This window comes from Vulpes lagopus, chromosome 8 (assembly GCF_018345385.1).
Source record: "Vulpes lagopus strain Blue_001 chromosome 8, ASM1834538v1, whole genome shotgun sequence".
Classification (NCBI taxonomy): Eukaryota; Metazoa; Chordata; class Mammalia; order Carnivora; family Canidae; genus Vulpes; species Vulpes lagopus.
In genome coordinates, this window is record NC_054831.1 from 87,185,297 (window position 1) to 87,207,635 (window position 22,339).

General features: G+C 39.5%; 1 protein-coding gene across 10 annotated transcripts in view; it reads left to right on the forward strand.

Moving 5' to 3' along the window:
- Positions 1 to 22,339, forward strand: part of ARHGAP26 (Rho GTPase activating protein 26) — a 423,002-nt gene that overhangs the window by 158,307 nt on the left and 242,356 nt on the right. For all 10 annotated transcript variants that reach the window (XR_005989292.1, XR_005989291.1, XR_005989293.1 and 7 more), the window contains one exon: positions 973 to 1,051. Coding sequence is in view for 7 of the 10 variants with exons in the window: in XM_041765130.1 (XP_041621064.1) it covers positions 973 to 1,051 (79 nt within the window). In the remaining 3 variants the exon portion in view is untranslated. The remainder of the gene's footprint in view (positions 1 to 972; positions 1,052 to 22,339) is intronic.

Genomic DNA, 22,339 nt, shown 5'->3' on the forward strand with positions numbered 1-22,339 from the left:
GGACTTAATTCTTGCTCAGTGGGCAGGCCTCTTCCTTTTAGGCTTTCTCAAACTTTAAAGATGAGGGTAGTTCATCTTTAAAGTGAGAAGTAGTTCTTCACTTTTTGAGAGTTGCAGTCTTTTTTGATAATGGGTGAGACTGTTAATACAGAAAAATATATATACATTTGAAGATGGAACTGTGGTTTATTGGCTCTCTGGGACCCATCTGTGGACCCTAAAAACTCCTGCTATTATGAGCACAGAGGGCTTTTAGCCCTGTCTCCCAAAGATATTTTCATTGGCACAAGTCTGTTCTTATGGAGTGCCATCTGTAAGGGGAACTCAACAAACACCATTTGATTTTGTATGTGAGCTTTCTGGAGGGTTTGTGCTCAGTTTGAAAGAGCAAGCACATTTCAATAAGAGTGAAAAGAGGTAATGCATGTAAAGAACTTAATACCTGACATGACAAATATTCACTTAAAAAACTATATACATTTAATTTAATTACAAAGCCAGTTACCTTCATAAAACATTTTCATGTCAAAAGGAATTTAGAAGCCTTGGATTAGAGATTAGGAGACCAGGGTCCCTTCACTTGGTTGTTCCCCCTCTTTTTAATCTTGAAACCAGTAATTCTGTTCACTTTAATGAATATGAATTGTATTCTTACTGTGAGTAAAGTTCTCTGTTTGGAGAATAGGAGAATAGGAGAATAAGACCTCAAGGAACAAACAGGGTCTAAAGGAATCACTGTAATCATTTGGGTCCCTTAACTCTAAGTAGGGTGATGTCTGCTGTGTTTTCTCCTAGCTCCCTCAGGGAGATGGATTTATTCAGGGGCATTCAGGAGATGACTATGCTTTCTGAGACTGGAAAGCTGCGTATGTTCCTGTCTTCAGGTTGTTAATCCCAGCAACCCCTCACTCTTTGTCAAGGTCTCTCTACCTGTGACACTGGGTTCATATCTGTGTTCTCCTTTCTCCACAGGCCAGGGGTTATCACCATGCAGGCATTGTCGGAAGAGGACCGGAGGCTCTGGATGGAAGCCATGGATGGCCGGGAACCTGTAAGTAACAATTCAGGGAAGTAGAACAGAAATAAAGACCCTGAGTTTTTTGTTGCTTCCCGAGTGCACTGATTTTTGCTCTTGATCTAAAGCCTTGGTTTCTCAAGATCAGTGTACCAGAGGGCATCTGGAACTGACATTCCTAGATAGTGATACTGCTTCTGTGTGGCTAGTCCCCGAGCTTTGGCCTGTCAGTCCTTCGGGCCTCTCAGGCTTGTGATACTCCCCTTTGCCCAGGCAGGTGTAGTGTCCTCAGTTCTCTTAGAGGAGCCAGAGTCTGGCCTACTGAACATTGATGTCTCCATGAAGTGGATGCAAAGCATTATCTGAAACCTATTTGAGGGATCCCTGGGTGGCGCAGCGGTTTGGCGCCTGCCTTTGGCCCAGGGCGCGATCCTGGAGACCCGGGATCGAATCCCACATCAGGCTCCCGGTGCATGGAGCCTGCTTCTCCCTCCGCCTGTGTCTCTGCCTCTCTCTCTCTCTCTGTGACTATCATAAATAAATAAAAAATTTAAAAAAAAAATTTTTTTTGAAACCTATTTGAGTGGGATAAATGATTATAAAAGTGTATACAGATTATGTAGTATCTTTTTTCATCGTCTTGTAGTTCAGCCTCCCCTTTCCATGGTAGCCGCATCCATAGTGGGATTATCAGTGTAGATGGAAGAATCTATGCCTGCTGGTGTGATCTGTGCTCCCATTTTTGAGTTGCTGGCCTTTGCTGGGTAATATAGTCTTGTGGTTTTTCTGCGTCTTGTGACATGTTAAACTCACGTGAAGGCCCTAGGAGAGTCCCTAAAGTCAAGAACAGTGGCCTTATCTTGGTGCCAAGGATCTCAACTGCAGTGTTCAGCAGATATCAGGGTTATAGAACCTAAGAAAACAATCTAACCATGTTCCTCAAGCAAAAGATAAAAAGAATCTACAATGCCAGAGGGCCAGTAGTTATCACTTGCAAAGGCACTATCCAGAGGGGGAAATGTGTGCAGGGGACATTAGGCCATAGTCTCCATTGAGTATGGAACTCTGCATAAAGATGGGTATCCAGTATAGATGATTCCAGCTCATTTGTGATGTCTCTTTTTCAGCTTACCAGGGTTAGGTGATCTATCCTGATGGATGGGTCTTTCTGCTCAGCTATTTTGTATATAAACGTGAAACTGTTCAATCAACTGAGCAGAAACAAATAACTTGTGTTTGGATAGCATTTAATAACATAAGCAAGATTTAAAGAGCCATTTAAAGTTTGGAACAGCTAAATTCTAGTTGAATGTTATTTAACCTTAACTCTTCTCCTGTGCTACATATAAGATACCCCCTTTTTTCCTCTGAATAAGTTGTTACTGATAGAAACTCTCAAAGCAGATATGCATTTATTCTTTTTTAAAACCAGGACATTTATTGTGTGACTAATTGTTGAAATCCTTTTTTTTTTTTTTTTTTTTTTTTAATTGTTGAAATCCTTAAGATGAACTGGTTTCTGCCACAGCTGCCCTGTGAGTTGAGGTGTTGTTCCTTCACGGAATCCAGGCCTGAATCTGTGGTAGATAACTTTTAGGTGTCTCATTTGACTCGTCCCAGTGGTATTTTGTCTTTTAGCCTTGCACTTCAGTTATACTTTCTCTTTCATTTAGCAGGATAGCCACTTTTGCCACAGGTCAATTTCTCAAGGTGGTAGACCTTAGAGCCACAGCGGCAGCACAATGTATGTTTTAACACTGTGCTTTCCAAATGATGACACCCCTTTCATCGTTTGGTTTCTGCAGCCAAGACTGAAGAGACTGGAAGGGAAGGCACATCTGATATATTTTATATATATATGTATGTATATAAAATATTATTATATATTTGTTAAATTTATTTAAATTTAATAAATTTATTAAATTTAAATTTAAAATATTTTAAATATTATAAAATAATATTTTACATATATATAGCAGATAGATATTGCTACCATTAGGGTTTTGTGGGCATGGTAAATGCTTGTCAGATTCCTTTGAAAGCCGCTTCCTAGTTTGTCCTTTACTTTTGCTGCTATCACCTACCCTTAATCAAGCACTTTTGTGTCAGTCATGGATTTGGCATATTACATGCCTTAACCAATTTATTTTTCTTAGTACCTTATTAAATAAAAATAATCTTAGGACATCACAAAATACTACCATTTTATAGTTGAGGCAAGTGAGCCTTAAGTTCAGTAGCTTCGCTCAGTAGCACAGACAGTAAGTGGCTGTAATGGTAGTGTGCAGGTTAGGTTGCCATAATAAGGAGACTCCAAAGTATAGTAGCTTAAATAACATAGAAGTTGATTTCTCTCTCCAAGCCTGGAAGTGAGCAGTCCGTGCTTGCCGGGTCATTCTGCCATACTCAGCCCATGACTTTGCAGGTTGCTGTACTAGTCATTGCTATTTTTCAGCCAGATAATGGAGATGAAAGTATCCAGAACCCAGGGGGTGCACATTACTTCCATTGGCCCTAACATACTTACATTGGCAACATCTGACTACAGAGGAGGTTGAGACATCTGGGTTGAACATAAGCAGCCATGGGCCCAGCTAGTATCCAGGTATTTTATCACTTTCAGGAAAAAGAAGAGAAAACTAAAGTGTGGTTGAGAGTTTCCATCATAGTGGCAGAGGTGAATTTGAACCTACGTGTAGCCCTAGACGTGTTGGTTTTTATCATTAATAGAGGTAAAATGTGAAACTGCCTTCTAAGAATTCTCACTCATTTAATTTTTATAATACTTTATCTGACTCTGTTAATGATTCTTCAATTATAGGGAAGGAAACACCCAGGAAGAAAAAATCTTGTCAGGGCATACTGTTCTTGGCGTGGATAAAAACTCCACTGTTTTTGGGTCTCCCCACCCCTTATAAGCTGCAGTTCTACAACTGCTTCACCAACTCCATTTCAAACGTTCCCTTCCTCCCTTTCTCTACCACTTGATATTTGTTCTCTGTATGTAATTGGTCTTACTAACCACTTGAGTTTTCCCGTAGATTAACATCTGGCTTCTGCAGATGGAAAGTGTGCTGTTGAAAGAAACATCTCCTTGCCTCCAGAATGTACACATTAAAAAAAATTTAAACAAAAAATAATTCTGTTTCTAAACATAATATAAAATTATTTCCTCACAGGAACATATAGCTTTCTTTGAGAACCACATCTCTGTGTACTTTTCAGTTTCCTCAAGAGAGAGAAACAGACAAATGATAACTGCTTAAGTGGAAGGAATATTAGGCTTAATTTTGTCTCCCATTGCTAAGAGCCTCAAGGGAGCATTCTTGGAGATAACATACCCAGTAGACATTTAGCAGCTCCAGTTTTAATCACAATCTCCCTAGTTAGTTAAATGTGTCCCCTTAGAAGTTTTGGCTTTGGTAAGAGAAGCTGAAACCTGTTTCTCTAGATGGTCTTGGAGCGTTTGCTTTATATCAGGGAGATTATAATGGCAGTACCTAACTTTTGTTTTTGTACTGAGAGCTCAATTGTTCTGTGAATGATTATTCAGTGTTGGATTCTTTTTTTTTTTTTTTTTTTGGAGAGAAGTAACTTTGGTTTGCATCCTTCTTGTTCTTTTATCGTTTAATAACACTTTATGATGGTTGGTTGGAAAAATAGTCTAAGTGAGCCTTGAATTAGTTGATTTTACACTGTTTTTAGCTAATTGTTATATAAATTACAGCTTTAAAGAATTTTTTAAAATTTATTTATTCATAGAGACGCACACACAGAGAGAGAGGCAGAGACACAGGCAGAGGGAGAAGCAGGCACCATGCAGAGAGCCTGACGCGGGACTCTATCCAGAGTCTCCAGGATCACGCCCTAGGCTGCAGGTGGCGCTAAACCGCTGCGCCACTGGGGCTGCCCTAAATTAGAGTTTTTAGTGCTCAGTGACTTTCTAGTTGAAAATAATTTTGAATGTCTTTATGGTATTCATGGATATATAATGGAGGAAGAAATTAGAGTTGTGGTTCTGCAGTGAACATTATAGTTTTTATCTGTTTTGCAAATTTGAATTCAAATGAAGGAAGCCTCATTTATAATTGGCCTGGGAAAAATCTGGATTTATTGGCTTATGGAACTGAAAAAGTTGGGGTATATTAGTCCTGGGCCATCTGAATCTAGCAACTTCCATAATATTTGGAGTTGGTTTCTTCTTTTGTGTTGATGTTGTTTCTAGTAGATTCTTTCCAGATAGTGGTGATAAGCTTCCAAACTGTTCAAGGCTTGCATTATATTATCAAGAACAGGAGTTGTGAAACTTATTCTGTTAATGGGTCAGATAGTAATTATTTTAGGCTTTGGGAGTCCTCTGGTCACTATTTGAGCTCCTCAGTTTTGCTGTTGTAGCTCAAAAGCAGCCACTGACAATGTGCAAATGAACAAGTAGGACTACATTTCAATAAAACTTTATTTACAAAAATAGGTAGAAGCCAGATTTCAGTCATGGGCCATACTTTGTTGATCCCCAATCTGTAAGTCTAGTGGGAAGAGAGCCTTATGTAATAACTTTAAAGAAGTCCCATATTTAAATTTTCTTGGACTAAATACTTGGACCAGAGGGTGGAATAGATGAATTGGCCAGATCTAGCTCGCTTGCCTACTGTGCTAGAACTGTGGTGGTGGGAAATATTGGCTTCCCCTCAGGGAAGAATCAAAGCATTGTTATATAAGGAAAGGGGGAAGACATGAGGTAGGCAAAAGTGACAGCTTCTCCCCACTCTGGTATCTATATTTCAGTTTCTATTCGAAGAGCTTGTTCTTTGATGCTTTGATGCTTGTGCTTTGATGCTTAGCCACAAGTTTACCACTAGCATCATACTTAATCATGAAAGACTGAATATTTTCTCCCTAAAAATGGAAAGAAGACAAAGATGTTCACTTTTAAGTTTTATTCAACATAGTACTGGGAGTTGTAGTCAGAGCATAGGGCAAGAAAATAAAATAAAAGGCATACAGATGTGAGTATATAACTTTTTTTTAAAAGTATATAACTATTTTTTAAAAAACTCAATCATCTAGTTAGTAAGATAAAGCTTCAAAGTGATTCTGCTAGATTTTCGTAACTTTCTGTTAAATTTGGGTTGACAAGTTACAGATTCACCATTGTAGCCACATAAGCTTTTATTTCAATCTTCTGTGACAATAGTCTCAGGCTTGGGGACAGACCTTCCCTATTATATTGAATGTGAAACCTTGATTCAAGCTGCATAAATACTATAGCAAAGAAAAATTTTAGAGACACAAATTTCTTTTTCTCAGTTCTTATAACTGAAGTTATCTCTTCTTTTCCCTTTACATAATGCGCATAAGCATGCGGGCTGAAAGCAAGCTGATTAATCACTACCAGCCCAATATTGCCAACACACACACACAGACACACACATACACTCTGAAGTATTTATTATTCTCTCTACACTATGGAAAGATGACCCAGCAAGTCAGTGGGACTAATAGGATAACTTGGAGCCTCAGAGCCTGGATCAGCCTCTTTAAACTGTGTTCCGTATATTCCCTTAGCTGTGATTAGTGGCATCTGTCTGGAACTGCTTCTGTTACCTCCTTATTTTAGAAGTATTAGTCCTCTTTCACATCCCAAGGATTCTTTGGTGAAATTAAATATTTCTCTAATGAACCACTCCTTGAATCTCTCTTGACAGCCAGGGGGTTAGAAGGTTGGCGGATGTCAGAAATAGGTAGAAGTAGATTAGGAAGCTAAGAAGCAGGTGGTATAGCCTGAAAGATTGTATGTAAATCCATGTATTAGTTGAAACTATGAAATTGACACTTTTGTAGGTCAGAAATGGCCAGAGATTGGCTTTTTCATATGGCTGAACCTCCTAGTCATGGAGCATGGTCACACCCTTGTTTATATAAGTGGTAGCACTGCCTGGAAAGGTCAGTGAGTGGTTGATCTTGGGTAGATAATCCAGGTCTCCTAGCTTTCAGCTCTATGCTATATTTACTACAACACACATACCGCTAAATTATTAGGAAGCTGTGGTTGAATTGTATCTACCCTCCTTGTTAGGTGGAGCTGCTTTATTGTGCCTCCTGCAGTGATTGAAGGGAAAAGAGGAAGAGACTAAGGAAAACACCAGTCTTCTAGTGAGGACAAGACAGTGTGGTGCCCTTCCTCACTTTTTTCTGCTGTGCCCAAACTGTAGCCCCCACTAAGTGCTTCCAGAACTCAGAGTATACATGAGTAGTTGCATTGCATTTTATGATTTGCACCTGATACCTGAAAGAGCTGTTTAGAGTATTTAAAGGAAAAAAGTAAGATTGATTACTACTAAGATCAGATTCTAGGATCAGAAGCAGAATGTTAACGGTGGTTAAGAATGTTGCGTAGGCTCTGGGCATCTGGGTGGCTCAGTCGGTTGAGTGCCTGACTCTGTGTCGACGCAGGTCTTGATCTCACTCTCATGAGTTGGAGCCTCACATTGGGTTCCATGCTGTGTGGAGCCTACTTAAAAAAAAAAAAAAATGTAGGCTCAGTTAGCCCAAGTTTAAATCCCTACTCACCACTATTAGGTCTCTCACCTTGTGCAATGACTTAATCCCTGCAACATGAGGATAATAATAATAATACCTTCCTATAAAACTTTTGTAAGGATCAACATATACATAAAGTGATTAGCACCAGTCCTGAACGTGGCCAAGTGCCCATTAAAAGTTAGTTCTTACTGTTGTCCTTTTGGAGAGGGGGACAGATAGTAGGATAACCAGATTCTCTTTCTAGCTTGCATTTCTAAATTACTTGGCTCATTTGAACACAGAGTTTATTTAAAGTTACCTTGCCTGGGCTCACCAGAGGGTAGGCAGGGACTGCTTGCAGTAGTATGCAAAAAGTGATTTCACTGAGCAATCAGGCTGAATTTGAAATCTGTGAATAGAAGATTATGAAGTAATCTGTAGTCTCCTTTGCTATAATGCATCCCAGGCCTGGCAGTTCATCAGCCCAGCTGTATGCTAAGCTCACCTCACCATTCCACTGCAAGTGCTTAGATTTTCCTTTCCGTGGTAAAATAAGTGATTGAGGAGTCTGAATGATTAAGAAGGTGTGGGGTGAAATCACTAAGCTCTTGTGTGATGATGCAGTTCTCACTCCTTTATGAGTGGTGTGATGGTTTGGAAGGATAGTCCTGCCCATTTTGTGAGAGTTTTCCTTGTAATACCACATAGTGTGAGGTGAAGAGTCTGAGGATGAGGTCTCTTGCTTTATATATCTCCCACTTGTCCCCAAGCTGCCGGGAAATTAGATTAGATCTCTATTATTATTTTGCTTGTGTTTCTTTTTCTCTTACTGGATCAAGAAGCTGGCTTCAGGGCAGCCTGGGTGGCTCAGCGGTATCACGCCTGCCTTTGGCCCAGGGCATGATCCTGGAGACCCGGGATCGAGTCCTACATCAGGCTCCCTGCATGGAGCCTGCTTCTCCCTCTGCCTGTGTCTCTGCCTCTCTTTCTCTCTGTCTGTCTCATGAATAAATAAATAAAGTCTTCAAAAAAAAAATGCTGGCTTCAGGTTTTGTCTTTGAGTCCTGTGAATGCTTTTTTTTTTTTTTTAATGATTTTATTGATTTATTTATTCATGAAAGACGCAGAGAGAGATAGAGAGGCAGAGACACAGGCAGAGGGAGAAGCAAGCTCCATGCAGGGAGCCCGATGTGAGACTCGATCCCGGGACTCCAGGATCACACACTGGGCCAAAGGCAGGCGCTTAAACCGCTGAGCCACCCAGGGATCCCCCCTGTGAATGCTTTTATATCAGTAGAATTCATAATAGTACATACTATTATCCTACCAATGTGTACAAGTTTGTTTGTTTGTTTGTTTGTTTGTTTGTTTATTTATTTATTTATTTATTTATTTATTTATTTATTCTTGAGAGACAAAGAGAGAGAGAGACAGAGGCAGAGACACAGGCAAAGGGAGAAGCAGGCTCCATGCAGGGAGCCCGATGTGAGACTCGATCCCGGGACTCCAGGATCACACACTGGGCCAAAGGCAGGCGCTTAAACCGCTGAGCCACCCAGGGATCCCCCCTGTGAATGCTTTTATATCAGTAGAATTCATAATAGTACATACTATTATCCTACCAATGTGTACAAGTTTGTTTGTTTGTTTGTTTATTTATTTATTTATTTATTTATTTATTTATTTATTTATTCTTGAGAGACAAAGAGAGAGAGAGACAGAGGCAGAGACACAGGCAAAGGGAGAAGCAGGCTCCATGCAGGGAGCCCGAAGTGGGACTCGATCCCAGGACTCCAGGATCACGCCCTGGGCTGAAGGCAAGCACTAAACCGCTGAGCCACCAGGGCTGCTCTGTGCAAGTCTTAAATGGAATTTAATACTATTCACTTGGTCCTTGTTACCTTTGGTTAGATGTTCTTCAGAAGAACAATTTCTCATAAAAATCAAACTAATTGAGCAATGTGAGATACAAAGTGAGAGGAAAGAGAAAATCAGGTGAAATTGGGTTTTATGCTGGGGAGTTGGTGAAACTTTCCCTAGAAATGGAATGATAGCTAGAAGATTTTTGTTTGAGTGTTATAACTTCATAACATGCTGGTGGCACTTATTCTGGTCTTAGGCATTCTTCTTTTAGCATTTAGCAAACATTTATAGATTGTAGATTGTCCAACAGTTACTTTGAGGGACAATGAGGATCCAAGATGATGACAGGCCACCTTAATACAGTTGGTTTGCTGCTCTTTCCCCATTGTCTTGTGCAGTGGCTGGCACAAAGTAAGCACTCAGCAAATATTTGTTGAACAACTAGAGTCAAAACCAAAGGGTCTAAGATAACTGAGTGTTAGTTGTTTTATTTTATTTTATCTTATTTTATTTTGGGGAGAAATTGGGTTGCTTTCATTACGTGAGACCATGTGCATAAGGGTAATTAAATTCCTTGATTTTGTAGTCCATTTAGATACATACCTATATACTTGTACCAGAATTTAGGTGAGTGATTGTTAATCTTTTTTGTGCCATGGATTTGTCTGACAATCAGATAAAGCCTTTAGGTTGTTTCTCAGAATAATGCATAAAATAAAATAAATTCCTTTAAAAAGGAAAAAAAATATGTGGAAATAGTTACCAAAATATTAAAATGACTTGCAATATAAATATATGCTCCTTTATTACCACATTAAATGATAAAAGGAAGAGCAGGTCTGATAAATCCTATAAATGACAATTCAGATTATTTGCAACAGCACTAATGTTTTTTGGAAATGCCTGTGATTTTTATTGGTGGCAGAATCACAACTACTGTCATTTGTTGCCCATGTTCATGTAGAAAGAAATGCTAAAGTTCAGTTAAAGGCTAGTACAAATAAAGGTGTATTTTTTTCTTCCACCATGGGCCCCTGTGTTGTCTATAGACTCCATTTCTTTGCAAAGCTTTTTGGAGATCCTTGGTTCCTGACTTCGAAGCCCTTGTCTCACCTCCTAATAGTAAATTGATTTGGTTATTTGATTCATATCTGTACCCTTGCTGGATTATCTTCTTCAGGAGGCAGGAGCATTATCAAGTTTTTTAATTTTTTGTTTTTAAATCTTTTGTGCGTAGTGTGTGGCTCAGAGAAGGTGTTCAGTACACCCCTGTCAAATAATCAGTGAATGAACCTAAGGAAAGTCAAAGTGTGGTTGGTTTCGTGTGACTTGTTCTTAACCAAGGCTGGTTCCTGACATTCCCCCATCTACTTTTTATGGACTTCCACACATCCGCTGTTTAATATTCTCACTTCTTTGTTCACTTTTTTGGTCTGCGTATAAACAAAATCCCTTTTGATTGCGTTCATTTTTTTTTTTTTTTTTTGCAAGCCTCGGAGCTCATTCAGCCTGTTGACCTCATCTACACTCTGCCACCTTTCTAGGCTTTTAAGGTGTTTCTCATGAGCACTAGTTACACTAGTATCCTCATACTTGATTGTAGGCCTTCCATCCCTCACCATAATGGAAAGCGGAAGTCCCTCTCTTGAGTTAAATGTGTAGTGTGTATCCTTTCAGAACTTTCTGTGTACTTATTTCCTATACATGTACATCTAGAAACAAATTCTTCTGTTTTATAGAATTTTTGACATAATATAGCTTTTCTGTAGATTATTTAACCTTTAGTCTTTGACATGTAGGCTCTTGTCCATTTTTCATCACATCATTGTAGTGTGCAGAATGATAGAATGGAAATCCTTGTATGTACTTCACTGTTTACCTATTTGAGCCTTTGTCCAGGATACAAACCAGGTGGAATTGCATGTTGAGTGGTAAGCACATTGAATATTTTAATAAATATTAACAAATTAGTCTCTCTACAAAAATGTACTAAATTATACTGCCTCTACTCATTTGCAAAGGTGCCTATTTTCTCCAAACTTTTGCCAATACTGTATATCGTGTGTGTGTTTCTCAGTCGTTCATATTTCACCTTTTTAATGCAGCAGCATATATACGGTACATAAAAGAGTGTATGGTAAGTGATTCATGCTTTCTCTAATACTATTATTATTCCTTTTTCAAATTTCTGGCCTCGGGATTATACCCATCATTTTTCTCAGTTCTGCTTTCTAAAGCCCAATGTAGAAACCTGACTTTTTCTAGTGTTCTTTATGACTTTTTCACTTCATCCTTGATGGCACCTCTTGTTTTCTAGCAGCCCACATCTGCTGCTGGGTTTTGGAGTGGTGAATAACAAGGTGCACTTCTTACGTCTCACCTGAGCTCCTGTTGTCCCAGTTTGCCAGGCCACAGGACCTGAACAGGAACCTGAAGATCCTCTGTACCTGTGTACTCTACAGCACTTGGCAACCTGTCAGACTTAGCCAGCTGTTACCAAGGTCCTTCTAACTCCTGAATAGAAAATGTCCCATCCCTTCTCAAGGAGCCATAGGAGCTGTAGTTTCTGAGAGTTGCAAGGGCTCTCAGCTCAAGGGCCCTGACCCAGATGTGCCCCTCTGTATAGCTGATGGGCAGTGTTCCTTTCAGCCCTCCCACCTCTGGATTTGTCTCTAAGAAGAGAGACGGGATGCCTGCCACTATCTATACCTCTTCTAGAAGGCATTCACTCTTCTGTCCCCTTCCCACTTTTGTTAATTACACATGATTTTAAATTTGGGGGGAATATATATTTTTGTGGTCTAGGTTAACTACTGCCCAAACTCTGAAGAGGCTGGCATAAGTAATTCTGTAACTCTGAAGGTTTCTGTCACCACTTAGTTGGTCATTTGAGTCAGAATTAAGGCCAAAGTAAGAGTTACCTGTTTTGTTTCTTCAATCAGGAAGATGACATCTTTGCAAGCAAGAATTTATTAGAGGCGTATGTGTGTGTGTGTGTGTGTGTGTGTGTGTGTGCGCGCATGTGTGAGTGTATTAGCTTTTTTAAATTTAACTTTTAATTTCAAAATCACTTCAGACATAGAAAAATGTTATAAAAAGACAAAAATAGTACAAAGAATTCCATATTACTCTCTACCCAGATACCCAAAATATTAACAATATTAACATCTTATATACCATAGTATAATGATCAAACCAGGAAATTAACTTTAATATAATATTATCTGTTTCACAGATCTCAAATTTTACTAATTGTCCTAGTAATTTTATGTGTGTGGGTATTTTATATACACATATATATATACATATATATTTAATATATTATGTATAAATATATATCTTTTTGAGGGGAGAGGGTCTCAAATTTCATACAGAATCACATATTACATTTAGATATCACAGCTCTTTGGTTTCATTTAACTTGTATCAGTTTAGCGGCTTGGCTTTTTAAAGGCACATTACCATCACTAGATGTCAAGATAGTTAAAATCTTCCATCAGGACAGCATTCTGTCTCTTTCCCATCTTGGGGTGGATTTGGGGACTATTATCAGTGTCCTCCCTCCACCTAGGTAATAATTCATACCTTTTCACAGTCAAACCACTTACATTTCTGTATGCTTCTAATGGTCTGATAGGCATTCAACCTCATGTTTGTAAGTTTTCTTAAAAAAAAAACATCTATGTCTCTTGAACATTTTGTCTTCTGTCCTAACTACTCACATCATATATTCTTCCTGGTGCAACTTACTATGTTTATTATCTGTGTTGCAGTTGTTGGTTTAAAGACATTTGAGGCTGTAATATCTGAATAGACATTCTGTAGTATGACCTCCTGCCTTTAGCAGCAGCATCAATTACTGTTGGCTCTCTCTCAGATGTTATGGCAGCGATTCATGGGAGTGGAGATTATGGTTGGATTAGCTTCAGTTTTTTTTTCCCTCTGCAGGAAAGGCAGTCAATAACAGAAAGATCTTTTGAGTGACTTTGTTCAATTTGAAGAATGATTGAACTGGCTCTTAGGTCCATTTTTGTAGCTTTCTCTTACATCATAAAAGCCTGAAAGTGGTCATATATGTTAGTGATCAAATCAAGGATAGCATTTTAAAAAATATTGACAGATTTGAAGGCATTTTGAATATTAGGAAGTCTGTGAATTAGGTTGTTTGCTTTGTGGTGAGGTGTGGAACAAGATAAGCATTTTATAAAAAATTATCCTTGGGTTTGCTGAATCGGGCTCCACTGTGGTCAAGTCAGGAGGACTGATGATGCCAATGTGATTGTTTTCTTTTTAGGTGTGTTTCAAAAAATTTTGCCCTATGACCTTGCAAGAAAACACCAGAACAAGTATAAACACTAAGCAAAGCGATTTTCTTGTATGGTTTAAAAAATCTTCTCTTCTGGTCATCTGAAAAATAGTGCAGACATGTGGTCTAGTGGTTACAGCCAAAGGCTAGGCAGAAGGAGGATGGCCCTGGCCAGCCCCCAGCCAACTGCCTGCCATTGCGCTCATGCTGTGTGGTCTTGACCCAATGCCCAGAAAAGCGAGGTCTCCCTCTACCCCCCTACCCCTCACCTCCCCCTACCTCCCCACCTTCAATTCTTTCTTTCTTTCTTTTCTTTTTTTTTTTAAAGCAAAATAGAGTATGGGATAAGGGGAGCCAGAAAATGAATTAAGATTGCTCAGTTAGAAATACATGCCTTCTTATAATTAATCATTGCTCATTAGTTTTGATCTACAAAGAGCTTTATTTCAGCCAGACTAAGGAAATCATCAGTATTCTTAGGGTAAATCGATATAGATATTTTGTATTTGTTTTATTTTTAGGGGAGGAGTTATCTAGTGTTGAAATAAGTTGGAACATCTTTTACTTTCTCTCTTGGAACTGCTTTATAGAAATAAGTGCTATTTTTCTCTCGATAGTATTGGATGGATAATGAAATCTTGCTTTGGTACTTTACCCTAGTTCATACTTCTGTATATTGTCATCACGAGTGATTCAACTTACTGAGGGCAGGGCTTGATTATATCTTTTCTGCCTTGATACTTAGCAGAGTGTTGTGAGACCTAATAAGCACTCATTGCTCATTGAATTAACTTAGAGGCAATGCACTGAGGGGAGTCCTCCTAGGTAATGTACAGTCAGATTTGTCTTCTGAATATCTTGGGTTCTGGTCATTTTTGGGGCACTCTAAATAGAAATCTATGAAGACAAGGATCTTTACTATATCCTCAGCACCTAGAACAGCCCCAGGCCAAAATCACTGCACATAAGGATTGAGAATCCATGTTCAGTAGGTATCTTTTGAATTAATAAATGGAAAAGAGTACCCAGGGTTGTGTGTCTTTTTTTTTAAGCAACATGCTTTGAGCTTTCTACATTTACATCCATGCTGCTCAGGATTCCTTTCTACTTCTTAGTAATTGTTATATGGTAGAAACCAGTGTGCTGCAACAAAGAGTCTCAGATTAGAAGGGTTTTTAGAGACCAGGATTTGGAATTGATTGCAGTTAATAATCTTTAAGCTGTCATCTACTGTCTGTAGTACTAACAATAAAGTTAGGATATATATGTATGTAATAATATATACATGATAGATAATGCATACATGTACTTGTGTATGTGTATTATATATACTTACATATATTTTAACTTGTCATCTGCTGACTTTCCTTGAATTTATGAAAAATATATAAATATTTTCAGAGCTCTAGTTCCTGCGGGTTACATCACCATGCTGTAAAAGAAACTGGCCACCAGCATCCTGTGGCCATGCTAAAGAGGTTTACAGTTGATAGGTGAGAGGCTGATCTTAGTTGGCCTTCCATTTCCTGAAATAATTCCTATAAGGGCTTTATTTAGAGTTCAGAAACATATACTCTAAGAAAAAGTATGTGTTTATATGTGTACATACAACATTGTGCAATGATGAGGTACAACAAAAGACTTCGCAGTAGGTATTCATTATAATTTCCCAAATGGGTTTCACTCTGTGTAGTGGATTCTTGCTATCTTAGTTTACTCCACTGGTAGTCATGAAAGAGTTAGGGCATGTGCTTTGGAGTCAGCCAACCTGAGTTTGAATCTTGATTCTGCAGTGGAATTGCAGAATTAACCTCACTTTACTGAGCCTCAGGTTAGCCACCTGTAGAATGGAAAGAGTGATGGTCCTTACGAGACTCCATGAGAATACCACATTGTTAGATGTCAGTTCTATAAAGATTAGCTCTCCAATTGACAATGAGCTATAGAGAGTTACCAGTTTTATACATGCCTGCATGTGCATTACAATGTCATCTAGTAAGTTGAAAGATATATTCTGACTACATTAACAGCCTTTTGGGCTAGGTATAGTCAGTGGAACTGTAATTATTCAGAAAAAATCAAATAAGACATATTTCATTATTTTTTAGGAGCAGAGCTTAGAAGAGGATAGAAAACAAGAAAGCAAAAATATTCATTCTTAAAACAACTTAGGACTAAAACTTGGAGTAAAATGTACTTCTGAAATTGTCAGGCCAGTTTTACTAACTCTCTGTCAGTATGGTAACAATTCATTAAGCAAGCATAGAAATGTCCTACTGAGGTTTATAGATTCATTTTCAGAGAGAGTTGAAGTGTCTTCGCAGATGGGATTGTAGAGGCTACTTACAGTGTCCTACTGTCCAGGCTTTGTTGCAAAGACTTCTCTGAACAGATGCAGGACCAGAGCTGGATCCCTGTCACCGGTTCTGGTAAGCCTTTATTTTTGCCACTCTCGTCCCTTTAGTGCTAAAATCTAATAATGAGTATAGGGCTTCTGCTCTTCTGCAGTTAGGGCTGATATTATCCAATTAGGATTTGTTTTAGGGGGGTTCAGCTCAATCTTACCTGACTTGTGGCCTATTTCTTGGATTGGTGTGTCAATCAATATTCTTAGTGGCTTCAGGACTGTTTACTAGATTGCTCTAAGCACCAGCCACCATGTAGTTGATTTGGTCTATGAAGTCATCATGATCAAAGGAGGATTGGTACCAGCAGAGGAACTAGAGACACAGAGAGCAGGTTTGAGGGGCAAGGAGAGAGGGAAGTAGCTGGAACATGAATAAGTTTGAGTGATTTGGTTAACAGAGACTTCTCAGTCTGAGATTCAGGGACAGATTTGGGGAGGAGAGTAGTGATAATGTCTGTAAACCCTTTGATGTGGCATGCAAGATGTTTGGATAGGGATATGCTAAGGAGAAAAGCCCATAGTATTTCTTCGTTTGTCAGAGCGCACTGTGGTATACTGTCACCTGGGCACTTCGCATAGAGCTGGCTGTTTCATGAGACTAAATATTTGGGGGAGGGCTCTCTCTTCTTAATATCTAGTGAAGTAATGACATTCTTCAGAACTCACTTGTGAGTTAAAAAGAAGACTTGGAAGGCTTCACTGTCAAGTACATTTGTCTGCCATCTGCCTGCATTTTGAGCTTGCTCAGAGATAATACACCATCTCCTTTCTTTCACAGATGAGTTCTACAAGAGGAAAGATTTGAAGAGTGAGTGAGTGTATATGTGAGAGGGAGAAGTGGGGTGAAGGAATGGGGAGTGACAGGCACAGGGAAGGATGGCACACACATGCATTTGGAAGTTATTTTCAGCCTCCCCATTGGGTTTCCTTGTTGGGCTGATACCAATGATATTTAACCCATTTTGGTTAGTGCTTAGCTTTTCTCATTTTGACTCTCACAGTTGACAATTAAACAGACTAGTGGTGTGATTTCTTTTTTGCCATACTGTTTTTGGATAGCTTTAAAAGTTTTGCTTGGAAGAAAAGTAGAATCAATACTGCTTTTTCTTTTTCCTGGATAGCTGTATTCTTTACATTTTCTATTCCCACTGTTCCCACTTCAACAAATCCTTAAGGTAATCCTTTTTTCATTTTCTTCATGTTATTTCTTGCTTGGTTCTGTTGTCATTGCCAAAATGTTGTGTTTCTGGTTTCGATGATCAGTGTAAGTCTTTGACCAAGGAAGTCAGCTTCATGGTTATAAGAAAGTCTGTGAATCTATGTTTGTTCTCATTGAACTTAGCCCTGGCAAATTATTATAGTGACCTATTTAGATTCAAGACGACCACAGAGATGTCTGTAGGAGTTAAATGAAGAAAAGACACACTCAGGAATATAGATGATTCCTCTGTAAGGATAGTTTCTGCTAGGAGAGCCTTTGTTGCATGAAGGCCAAGTTAGTTCTGTGGTAGTTTTCCTGTGAGGTAGTTTCTAGGGTGATAGATGTGTGTGTGTGGGAAGTGGAAACACGACTTTCTTTCAAAATGATCATTATCTTTGGAAGACCTTTGAGGAAGGCTAGAAATGTATAATGAGAAGACAGGAGGCACCATGTCCCCACATCTTTTGCTCATTTGGGTCCCAGCCCTTCTGTGCATCATTTGCAGTAGCAGAAGGAATACCAAATTGGGGTTTGGGCTGGGATCTAATCGAATCAGCTAGCCTTGGACTTTCGGCAAGTTAGCTAACTTTTAGGGCTTGATTGCCTTATCTGAAAAATATAGGAGGTTGTCAAGGTGGTAGATGTTGTCAGCCTTTATGATCTTACCAGTTTTAAGGTGATGTGAATCCAAATCTTCTGACTAACAACCAGTCAAGATCTGAACAATTAGAGTAGAAGCTGAGGGTCCTGCCTCAGGGAGCCCCCATACTGCTCTGGCTGCTCATGTAGAAAGTTAGTCTGTATCTGCAGGTTGGAGATGAACACACCATGAGAGGAATACCTGAGTTGGTGAGGCAGATAGCTGTTTCCTAGGGCTTCTAAAACAAATGACCAGATTTGGTGAGACAATAATATACATTTATTGTCTCACACTTCTGAAGGCCAAAAGTCCTGAATCAAGGTGTCAGCAGGCCAGCAGTGCCTCCAAATTCTCCAGGGGGGGATCCGTCCTTGCCTCTTGCAGCCTCTGGTGGCTCCAGGGACTCATGGCTGCTTCATTATCATTTCTGCCTCTGTTTTCCTGTGGTCTTCTGCATGTCCTCTCTGCTGTCTCTTACAGGAGCACTTGTCGTTGGATTGAGGGCCAGCCAGATCACCCAGGATGATCTTTCTTGATAACATCTGCAAAGAACCATTTTTTTCCCCCAACTAAGATCACATTTACAAAGTTAGGGCATAGACATATCTTTCCATGGTCCACTGTCCACTTCACCCTAGCAGGTCGATTTCCTTCCTTGGTCTCTGCATTTTAGAGATGGCACATGCCATCTTTGATGCCAACACTTGGCTGTGAGACTTGGATCTCATTGGGGAGTTTTCTCTTAAGGGCATGTTTCTTTTCTTTTCTTTTCTTTTTTTTTTTTTTAAAAGGGCATGTTTCTGTTTTGTGTCTTTTTCTGCTGTCTTCCTCAAATGTGCTCAAACCTGTTTTAGTGTTTGCCTATAGATGGCTTTCTTACTGCCCTTCAGTGCTCCTTATGGACATTGTAGCATTTGCTATAAGCAGAAGAAAGCCTTGGCTCGTTAGTGGAGGGGAGAGTCTCTGGGGGGTGGGGTGTAGACAATTTTTGATGGAAAAGTGAAAAGTAACTTTGAGACAATGGACCTAAGCTTTGTTCTATGGACCATTCTGTTATTCAAAGGCAGAAATGGATATTTACTCTGAGAGAGTTCCATTACTACTGGGTCCCCATTCCCACTAGCTTTTATTGTATTTTCTTGTTTTTATTAAGGTGGTAGTAGCCACAATGGCATGGAGAGGATCTAGCTTATAATACTTGCCCCAGCCAGTGTCCTTAAGTTGTGCTGGGGTTTGGCTTGATAAAATGAGCTCCCACACCTCCCAGAATGTCCCTCACTAGAATCCCACTGTCTCCTTCGTTGACACATGGGAAGAAAGCAGGCTGCTCTTCAAAATCTTTAATGTCTGGAATTCAGTTTCAGGGAACATTTATTTAGTATAAAGCATGTCCCACCCACTGTATGGTGGTGAGAGAGTTAATGAATGAACAGATTAGGCATCTGCCCATGTGACAAAATTCCCTTTTCCCTTCTCTCGTGGTACCTTATTCCAGTTTCACTGTAGTGGTTAGTTCTTTTTAACTGAACAACTGGTTTTGTTTTTAACACCTTCATGCAAGAAAGTCTACAGAGGTATCCCGTATATAAATGGATACAGCAAATGTGTATGGATGTGGTATTTCATAGCTTCAGAGTCTTACTTCTCATAGGTTTAGAGCTTTCAACAGTCTGTTTCAAGCACCTGTTTGTTTCACCACCTTCTCTAATTTACTGGCTCTTCAACTCCTGACCCTGGCAGACACTCTCTGTGTCATGGTAGTTCAGTATTTCAGGACTTGACAAAATTAAGGCAGCCTGTCCTATATGGACAAGAGTTTTTATTTTTATTTTTCCTTTTCATTTTTTTTTGGTGAAGTGAAATTTACAGTTTCAGTTGAGGAGAGACAAGCCAGAAGAGTTTGATTCTCCCTTGTATCTTAAGAGATGCAGCAATTACATACTATCTCTCCCTGAAGGTGGGTTTCAACCATTCACCTAGGATGGAACCACAGAGTGAGAGATGACTTTCTGCAGAACCTTGGTGGATACAATATAGTTGGGGTGGGGTATACCAACACTAGAATTGCTTTTTCAAACCTGGTCTCCTTTCATGGTGTCTGTGGGTTTTGTTTTTGTTTTTTTTTTTTTTAGATTTTATTTATTTATTCATGAGAAACAGAGAAGAGAGAGAGAGAGAGAGAGAGAGAGAGAGAGAGAGAGAGAGGCAGAGACACAGGCAGGGGGAGAGGCAGGCTCCATGCAGGGAGCCCGACGTGGGACTCGACCCCGGGTCTCCAGGATCATGCCCTGGGCTGAAGGCGGTGCTAAACCGCTGAGCTACCCAGGCTGCCCCATGGGTGTCTGTTTAAAGCTGTTGTGTCCTTTGGAACACTGGGAGGCATGTTTCTCCTATTTAGTTATAGATTGTGCAAGGCAAGCAAGTATGATGTCTAAGCAAAGGATTTTGTTTTTTGGTTTTTGTTTTTGTTTTTTACAAACATGACATGTTTTAATCCTATAGCCCATCTCTGGGGCAAGGCACCCAGACTTTGGGGGATATTATTCAAGACTACTAGGTAGTAGTCAAGATCTGCTAATCCCACTTTTCCTGTAAAATAGAAGAATGTTAGTTCCCATAAAATGTTTTTTTGTTTGTTTGGTTTGTTTTGTTTTTGATTACTTACTACAATATTCACCCAATTTAGAGCCCAAAACAGGCCATGCTTTCTTTCTCTGTTCCTATGGCCAGAGTCTTGGTTGAATTTCTGTCTACCCCCTGGCTTCTGGTAGAGTCCCTTTGTAAGTATAACTGAAAATTCCCAACATTACCTCTTTTCTGTGTTATAAATATATTTTCATTTGAGTTGATGAATTATGCTCCCCACTCAATACAGCTCTTTTGGAGTCATTCATTTGGTCCCATTTTCTCTCCAGCTCTCTGTTTTCTTTCTCTCTAAAAACACTCACTTCCTTGTTAGTCCAGATTAGACCCTTCCTGTTGGGATCTCTGCATGCTCCCTCTTGGGAATTTGCCAGGTCCTCCTGCCTAGATCAGTAACTTTCCAATAGCATAGTAACTGGCACATAGTCCACTCAGGACATATTGAATAAGTGCATGAAACTTGGCTAGTGCCCAGTGGTGATAGAGCATCAACCTAAATGTGTTCCTGGTGGTTTGGTGCCCATTCTGTGTCCCCATGGGATACTAAAATTTCTTTCATAGGGTTTTTTTTTTTTGTGTGTGTGTGTGTGTGTATGTATTTTTTGTTCAGGAACATGTACTTTGCCTATATACTAATAAATTTAATGCAGGCCTAATTCCAGTATTGCTTAAATGTCATAAAATCAGACATACTATCAATTTAATCACTTTTGTTTATTTTAAAAATAAACAAGGATTATAAGATGCATTTCAATTTTAGGAAAAAGGTGTTTTAGAATCAAGCTAAGATGAGGGTACCTGGATGGATGGCTCAGTCGGTTGAGCATCTGACCCTTGGTTTTGGCTCAGGTCATGATTTTTGCGGTCGTGGGATTGAGCCCCACATCGGGCTCTGTGCTCAGCACAGAGTCTGCTTCAGATTCTCTCTCCTTCTCATAAAAAGAAACAGCTAATTAAAGTCTTTGGAAAAAAACCAACAAAGGTCGAATGGTATATATAAACTCGTAGTGATGTGCTGTGATTAGCCTGGAGATAAATTTTGTACACAGGCGGTATCTAAAGGAAAGCGAGATTAGAGACTCCTTTAAAAATCCAGTGAATAGGGATCCCTGGGTGGCACAGCGGTTTGGCGCCTGCCTTTGGCCCAGGGCACGATCCTGGAGACCCGGGATCGAATCCCACGTTGAGCTCCCGGTGCATGGAGCCTGCTTCTCCCTCTGCCTCTCTCTCTCTCTCTCTCTCTCTCTCTCTCTCTCTGTGTGACTATCATAAATAAATAAAAATTAAAAAAAAATCCAGTGAATATTACATTACTATCTAAAAACAAAAAACAAAAGAAGAATGTACTCAGGAGAGAAATTTTGATATAACATGGGGGTTTATAGATCATTCGAATCCACCCAGTTGCAAATCTCTGGCATCAGGAATTGTAAATAAAATAGTGTGTCCTTATTTGACACTGTTGGGAAAACTCTCCCAGGAATGACTGAAGAAGATATCTTGCAATGTTTTATATCAAGAACCTTGCTCAGGTTATTAACACTATAAGACTCAGTAGGCCTCTAATAGGGAAAATGGAAGTAAATAATGACCAGTTCCAGATGTTAGATTCCCTACAGTGAGTCTCATGGTCCAGAACACGTCTCATGCTGTCCCCATGTAGCACATTCAGAGTGAATCCTTGTAAAGCTTGCTGCTTACTTGGCTTTGCTCGCTCCAAATGCCAGAATCTTGGCTGCAGC